The sequence below is a fragment of the Salmo salar genome, chromosome 11 (genome assembly GCF_965601325.2).
Source record: "Salmo salar chromosome 11, fSalSal1, whole genome shotgun sequence".
In the NCBI taxonomy this organism is placed as follows: Eukaryota; Metazoa; Chordata; class Actinopteri; order Salmoniformes; family Salmonidae; genus Salmo; species Salmo salar.
The window spans coordinates 104,810,478-104,818,768 of record NC_138301.1 but is presented as its reverse complement, the minus strand read 5'-3'; the positions used below and the strand labels follow the sequence as shown (position 1 = coordinate 104,818,768).

At 41.7% G+C, this 8,291-nt stretch overlaps 1 protein-coding gene across 4 annotated transcripts in view; it reads left to right on the top strand.

Moving 5' to 3' along the window:
* The first annotated feature begins 385 nt into the window (after window positions 1-385).
* Window positions 386-8,291, top strand: part of LOC106563512 (nuclear protein AMMECR1) — a 33,127-nt gene continuing 25,221 nt past the window's right edge. For all 4 annotated transcript variants that reach the window (XM_082958219.1, XM_082958218.1, XM_082958217.1 and 1 more), the window contains exon 1: window positions 386-2,128. In XM_082958219.1, coding sequence (XP_082814345.1) covers window positions 1,683-2,128 — 446 coding nt within the window. In that variant the 5' untranslated portion in view covers window positions 386-1,682. The remainder of the gene's footprint in view (window positions 2,129-8,291) is intronic.

Genomic DNA, 8,291 nt, shown 5'->3' with positions numbered 1-8,291 from the left:
GTTTACATCTACACCCCAACAACTGGCAGAGCCCACCGTGTGATCTGAGTTATGACACCACGATGGTTCACAGTTGGTCCGTTATAGCCTAAAACCAGGCAGGTACTGTATGTTGATGTACCACCTAGGTTACACAAATTATTACACTGTACCTGCCTGTGTAACAGCAATGTAATAAAGAGTTAACATTTCGGTTGGTAACTTGAACAGCATGGACCAATCAATATTTTCAGTAGCCTACATTGGTATTTTGACAGCCTAATATCCTGAGGAATCGAATCCAATTTTCAAGTCTGCTATTCCTAAATCCCTCGCGCGGCCAGTCGATTCTGGAGAGCAGCTGAGACATCACCTGCAGCAAGAGGGCGGACGGCACATTTTACGACTGCAACGAAAAGGATTTGAAGGGATGCATGTTTGTGAAGTCGGATACAAATTGTCTAATGGAGCACAATTAGTAAATGAGAAATTGCAATCGAACATCGGCATCCTCACGCGGTTGATGCCAAGTTAATTAGGAACTGAGGATAGCACAAGCAGCATTTTTTCTGCGTAATTCGCAGCAAGAATTCAGATTTGACACGGACAGTATACGGTGAGACTACGTATTATGCGTAGGAATCGATCGCAAAACATTTCCTGGATCCTATTTCGGCGTTGAGAAGGTAAATACTGTCAGTGACTACAGATGATCACAGGTCCCCCCCCCTCCCCAACAGTACAGAGGCTATCAGGCTAATGGTAGCCGCTGCGAGTCGTGCGAAGAGCGAGAGACCAAACCCGGAGGATTTCGGACAGATGGAATAGAAAGAATGCTGCTCTCTCAAAATGCATCACAGTAGACGGATAACAAGCTGACTCCAAACAAATATACAGCAAACTTTCAACGCTGATATGACGCTGGGGTATAAATAAGATGTTTTAAACTGTCCGAGAACTGACAAAATGCATGTGCAAACCGATCAGCTGGATTGTTGAAATGACTTGGTTGGCGCTGACGCTGTCTGATGGCTCAAACTGCATAATAGACAAATGGCATTTTATTTTGCGTCGACTTGACGTTTGGACCTCCAATATTGGATCAGTTGTCTAGCTAGAAGTTCGGATGAAAGTAAACAACTGGTGCAATGTTAAACTACATGGTCCGGAGCGTAATGTACTATTCGTGCTGAAGCGTATGGGTCCTGCGTACTCAAGCTCCCGACTCCCACACAAAAAGGATTGTCTCTGTTGCGGGGGGTGCAGTGCAGTAGCTGCCACAGCTCCACATCTGGCTACTGACTGGATAGTTAACTAGCTAGCTAGCTAACTGTTTTTCCTCTTGGGAAGCTAGTGAGGTTGAATGAGTTTCTGCATCATTCGAGAGAAAGATTGCTTTGTGAAATCACCTCGGTGGTTATCGTGTTCCGAAGAAGGGACCTGTATTTTGGACAATATCTGAGATCAATCGAACAGTTTCAAGTGGTTCACAGCTGTCTTCTTAGCGAAAACACATAAGGACTTTGCGTAAGTCACGTATTTTTAAAGGCAAAGATAGGGTGACATTGCAGTCTCATCATATTGGATATAACGTCGCCCAACAAAAAAAAGTGAAAGTGGGGCATTGTCCGTCACACGTATTAACGCAGTGGGATTTGTACGTCTGGTCGGCGTTTCCCCCCACCCTTCCCTTGGTGACGGTGATGGGTCGGAAGCGGTGTGTCGGTGCAGATTGTTCCAAGATGGCGGCCGGGTGCTGCGGGGTGAAGAAGCAGAAGCTGTCGGGATCCCCCGGGTCGGGGGGTCCTGGCGGGGTGGGGGCGGGAAACGGAGTGGCAGGGACCGGACATTGTGGATCGGACTTGGGGATTGGTTCCTCCTCAACTGTGGCGGCAGGGAACATGAATCGAGTGAACGGCCTGGGGTGTCCTGGGGGTAGTAGTAGTAGCACCAACGCGTTGTCCCCAACCCCGGGAGGCTACAACTCAACTGGCCTCTCCCCGAATCTAAGCCCGGGATCTGGTTCGGGAAGTGGAGGCAGGAAGATGGTTGTTTCGGCGGAGATGTGCTGCTTCTGTTTCGACGTGCTTTATTGCCATCTGTATGGATACCAACCTCCCCGAACACCTAGGTTTACAAACGATTCCTAGTAAGTTTCGTCCTAATATTATGTTGTTAAGTAGTAGCTACTAGTGCTAACGTTAATGACTGAATAAGCAATAGTATCGACTGTGTAGTAAAACGTTCTTACCTAACGTTAGCCAGCAAGTTACAGCAAGCAGATAACGAAACAATTGTAATGTAGTAGTGAAAATAAAAGTCAGTTGGTTGAGCTGTGCAACTTTCGTAAATTAATATATTGCTGCTGCTACTTGGATAAAGTTTACTTTCACTGGATGGTGTGGTGCTTACGTCCGCTAGCTAGCTCAACAAAGAAAAACAGTAGCTAGTTAGCATTAAAGGCTACGTTAGCATGGTAGCCAGGAAGGGCGAGTTTCAACTTTACAGTTTAGAAAGTTTAGAAAACACCACACAATTGTTGTGTTACGGCGCGTGGTGTGTTTGTCAATTTTTTTCTGTGTTCTGAAAATGACACGGCTTGATTATATTCCTTCATCCAAAGTCTAGATCTAGAATTTAACTAGCTGCCTTGTCTGTGTCAATCGACCATGACAGAGGACGGGTTCCCACTAGATAGGCCAGCGGCAAAGTCAAAATTGGATATATCGTATATTGGCTGTATCGTATAAAACCAACATTTGCCTTTTTGGTCTTAGTTCAAGGTTACGGTTAGGCATACAGTTAGCAGCATGTCTCATAAAGCCTCATTACACATTGACTTGCTAGATGTGGCAACACCAAAGATGCTATTCGATACGCAAAGAAAATGTGAACCACACCGACGGAGTTATACCTGACAGGTATAATCGACGATACTGATCAGTGATGACACATAGGGGCCTACGATTAAAATACGATCTAGCCTGTGTTTCAGATAACTATTTGATGCAAGGACTATCAGGCTGTGAGATTGACTATACCTAACTACATTGCTTGTTTACAAAAACCATAAGGATTAATTATAGAGAACCCCTCTAGTAATTTAATAGGATATGTCATAAACCCTCAAAGTTGCAGAATTGATTCAAAATGGCAGCCATATTGGTCAGGGAGAAATCCAAACCAGTCTATTTGGAATGAACAGCAGTAGAGGCATAGTCCTGATTTTACTTTTGCAGGAAAATAAATGTAAGTCATGTGTACATTGTGTAATATAATTATTGTCATATGATTGGGTTTTGGGTTTATACACGTTATGGGTTTTATATGCGTTTTCTGTATAAATAGCCTCTAAAAATATGTGAACAGACCATAAATGTAAACAAAAAAAAAAAATATATATATACAGCTTTCCAATAAAAAAAAATAATATATATATATATATATATATATATATATATATATATATATATATATATATATTGGAAAGCTGTGAATGATATTATATGATGCAATATCAGTACTTATTGCATTTACAACTTGTCTAAATCATATAGACAACTGATTTGACAGTGTATGGCTGTGGATTGACTACATTGTTTGAATGGAATGTTATATTGGCAGTTAATTTGAAAAATGTATGTAATCATTCCTCTAAAACTGTCTGACTAGCTAACAAACATACAGCGCAGATAAATTCTCCAAATGCATTTTCTTTTTTTTACACTGTTTTATCACAGCATTGTTAAGCCATGGTTGACCAACTCCCTGACCAACATGGCTGACCTTTGGACCGTCATGAAGTTTCATGTCCATTCTAGTATTCTTATTAGTAGCCTACAACCTTCGTTTTGGTTTATGATAGGGTAATTTACAGTTGTCCTAAACTCAAGGCATAATTGACAGTCTTCATCAATCCATACAGCATTGAATGTAATAACCATTAAAAATCTGGACAGCTTCTACATATTGTTCATTTTAAAGGGGGTTTGTCCACAACACATTCATGAGTAGAGACAGTATTTTATGCAATATTAGGCCTACATTTACCAATGGCATTGTGTTAAAATCCCAATATGTGTATTTTCTGTTGGTAATGACAGTCTACACACTTAGTTAGGCATACATTGTTACATCATCAGTTATTAAAGCCAACCTAACAGCCAGAGTAGCTTTAGGGAGCTGTTGTCATGATGGCCTTTCCTTGCTCACAGTAAACATTGGGATGCTATTTTTAATGAGATGCCAATGTACTTTTCTCCTTTAAGGCTGTAAAAATGGTAATTGGCCATTGCACAGCTAGGTAACTGGGAGGCATTCTGTGCATACTAGTGTGCAAGACCACATTTTAACAGATAGGCATGTCATTTAAAAACCAAATATGGCTCTCAGCCACCTTTTTGTAGCATTGTTACTACCATATACATTTCACACGGACTCTGTCTATACACACAAGTGTTTATTAGAAGAAAAAACTAATGGGTACACGCAAGTGTTAACTAGTATATTAGTGCGTGCCTTCATTTCAAAGTAAAATCAACATCCTGTCCATTATTCTATATCAATGTAGATGTTAGAAACATTAATGGGAGGCCTGGAGACCAACTCTATTGATACCATTCATTTCAACATTGTTTTCTTCTTTATAGCAAATCCTGACAACATGCAGTCATTTCTTCCTTACTATATTTAACACACCACTTTTTTCGAATGTATAATAATTACCTGCTTAAAACATACTTATGCGTCAAGGCATTTTGACATTTTTTTGTTTGTTGTTAAGGACAATAACGTATGGCTATCTTATAGATACAGAGTTTTGCCACCCGCCTTTATCATCATGCCTTCTGGAAATGTCCAGACATATGTTTCTATAGATATGTAAGGGAAAGGGTGCATATTTAACATATTTATCTCTTTGCCTCTCCCTTTTAGTTTTTTAGCAGACGCTCTTATCCAGAGCGAATTACAGGAGCAATTATGGTTAAGTGCCTTGCTGAAGGGAAATGTCGACAGGTTTTTCACCTAGTCGGCCCGGGGATTCAAACCAGCAACCTCTCAGTTAATGGCCCAACGCTCTTAACCACTAGGCTACCTGCCGCCCTGCTAGGCTACCTCACACAAATGCATAAGCCGGATCACACAAAGTATATGCTTCCCATTTTGTTAATGTTGGATAGAGGAAGAGCAGCGGTAGAGCCATTGATTGAGAGTTGGACACTTGATTCCATGTCTCCGTTTACACACGCAGGGATTTCTTGACTTAGAGGTCTATGTATAGACTTACTAGTGTGAGAATCCTGGTAGCTGTTAGTTTATTGGAGGTGATTTCCCCTTGATTCCTAAGTACCAGCTCAGTGTCTGTTTAACAGTGAAACTAATTCAGCCTCACTAGACAGTTCTGTCACAAGTTGAACATCTTGTGTATGTTGGGGATACTCCGTATTCACCCAGTCTGAATCAGTGTGTTTTGTGAGTGTTACATGAAGCGGTAACCTGATAGTGCTCAGGGCCATGGTGATGATGCACTGTAATCTGTTTATCCGTTTGATGCCCACTGTCCTAGGATTTAGGGGTCAAGTGAAAGTTCTGCCTGATGTCAGAAAATGAGACCGAGAATCCAAGCAGAGTGTGGCAGATGGAAAGGGGTGGAGGAGGTTGAAAGCCCAGTTTCATTTTCCTTCAATGGGAATTTCCATGTGAGATAATTATTTGATATCAAGTTCCGCTCTTTTGGGAAGATTGAAACAAAACCTGAAAAAAATGTGTTGGGCTGTTTTTCTTCAATCGAAGGCATCTCATACATTCATATGATTGTTTGAATTTACACATTGTTAAATAGGGAATTGATCACCCAGAGGTAGTTGTTTGCAACATGCTTGTAATGTTGGGCGGTAATGCAGAGGGAAGAGATGAGTAATGCCATGACGGGTATATTAGAGGCAACAGCATACACACATGTTCAAGCCCCTCCCTGCTGTTCTAACATTAGTATGGTACTAATACAGAGAGTGCTGTCTGCAATCTCTTTCCAGCTATGAAGACAAGGAACTGAACACCGCTCTGCTTTTCTATATTTTAACACCGGTGTCATCTTTATGCTAATTTTAGATTTGAAGGGCAAGGGCTTTCCCTGTGTTGAGAGACTTCACTCAGTTCCTCTCCAAGTCTACCCCCACTTGCATTAGCCTATACGTCTAAAATGGAGATGGGAGTAGTCTGATCCATCCAGGCCAGTGTGTTTACCACCAGGGGGATTCACCTAATCAGGTGGCGTGGATCAGCTCCAAGAGGAGGGTTGTTGCCATAACCATGGCTGTATAATAAAGCTGCTCTACCGAGGCTCAAATGAACATTAAACTTACCCCTGCACCTCAAGCCTCGTGCTTGATTTATTCTAGACTACTAGAATGTGGGAGATGAACTGGGCCTGCCACGTTGAAACCGAGTGCCACACACAACATGGTGGTTTCTGCTTGAGGAACTGATGATGTGAGGAACATGACACCAGCCCCTCCCACACCTCATCTGATCTCTGCACACACTCCTGCCCACAACACCAGCTCCACCTGTGACCCATAAATCAGAAGCCAAAGGAGTGTAATATGTGCCTATATGCATGTGACTTACGACAATTTTGAATCTCCTGAATAATTGCCCCCTCAGTGTGAAAACTGGCACTAAGCTGGGACTGGGTACTATAGTGCAATGTGTAATTGTGACTATGGTGGGCAGTGATGTCATCAGGACTGATTAGTAGTCAGTCTGCAGTGGAAAGGTGTCTGTGTGTGAACTGGGCTCCAGATGTAGCAATGCGCATTAAAACGCCCCCTGCAGCCTTTTCTAGTGTTTCCACTGTTTGGGATGGCACTTATTTGAATGGACTGATTGGTACAGAGGAGAGGATTTGAAGCACCTCCTAAAACATTTCATGTGATGACATACCTCTTGATCTGAACTAATATGTACCTGTCAAGTTCTTCCATTTGGTTCGTTCCACGTCAAAAATCACCAGAAAGAGGTTTGACACCCACCATCTTAGATTGTTCTGAAATACTTTCTGTTGTTAGAAACAGATAAGAATAGCATTCCTTTAACATTATTTTTCCGCAGCACCATACTACTTGTTAGACATAGAGAACTGATACTGTATACTCGTTGGTGTGGTGGGTTTGGCTTGGGTATGGGTGGTCCATGGGTGGTTTTTGACAATTTATTTGGATTCCTCATGTCTCAGTCATTGATAGAAAAAAAGTTGGGTCCCAATCGAATGTTGAGTACTATATTTATTAGATATGTCCTATAAATTAAAAGGGCCAATTTCTCACAGATCAAATAATATAAAAAAAAAAAACAATGTCGCAGGAATGCTAATCTTATCGGTTTCTAACTATATATATATTATTTCAGAACAATCTGAGATGGTGGGTGTAATGGCTTGCTGAAATTTATTTGACTTACTCACTGCTTTAAAATAGGACTGAGTGACTAACTGGGCTCAGTTAAATATGCTTGACAAAGCCTTTTAAAAGCAGCCCTTGTTTGATGTGCTTTGCAGAGACACACTGTCTGTGTCCTCAGGGTTGGACCTCTGCAGTGCAGAACGCTGGTTCTCCGACTGGATTCCATCCCAATGTGTTTGTGTGAGTTGAGATGAAATCGGTTAGGCCTATCACACATTGCTACCCATCCATCCATCAGCAATGATCCATTCATCCATCAGCAATGATCCATTCATCCATCAGCAATGATCCATTCATCCATCAGCAATGGATGGATACCAAATGGGTAGTGTTGGATCTCATGTACACTGAACAAAAATATAAAAAGTAACATGCAACAATTTCAAAGATTTTACTAAGTTAGAGTTCATATAAGGTAATCAGTCAATTGAAATAAATTCATTAGGACCTAATCTATAGATGTCAGTGACTGGGAATACAGATATGCAGGTAGGGGCGGGGATAAAAATAAACAGTGAGTATCTGGTGTGACCACCATTTGCCTCATGCAATGTGACACATCTCCTTCACATAGAGTTGATCAGGCTGTTGATTGTGGCCTGTGGAATGTTGTCCCACTCCTCTTCAATGGCTGTGTGAAGTTGCTGCATATTGGTGGGAACTGGAAGACACTGTCATACACATCAATCCAGAGCTTCCCAAACATGCTCAACGGGTGACATGTCTGGCGAGTATGCTGACCATGGAAGAACTGGGACATGTTCAGCTTCCAGGAATTGTGTACAGATCCTTGTGACATGGGGTGTGCAATTATTATGCTGAAACATGAGGTGATGGTGGCAGATGAAT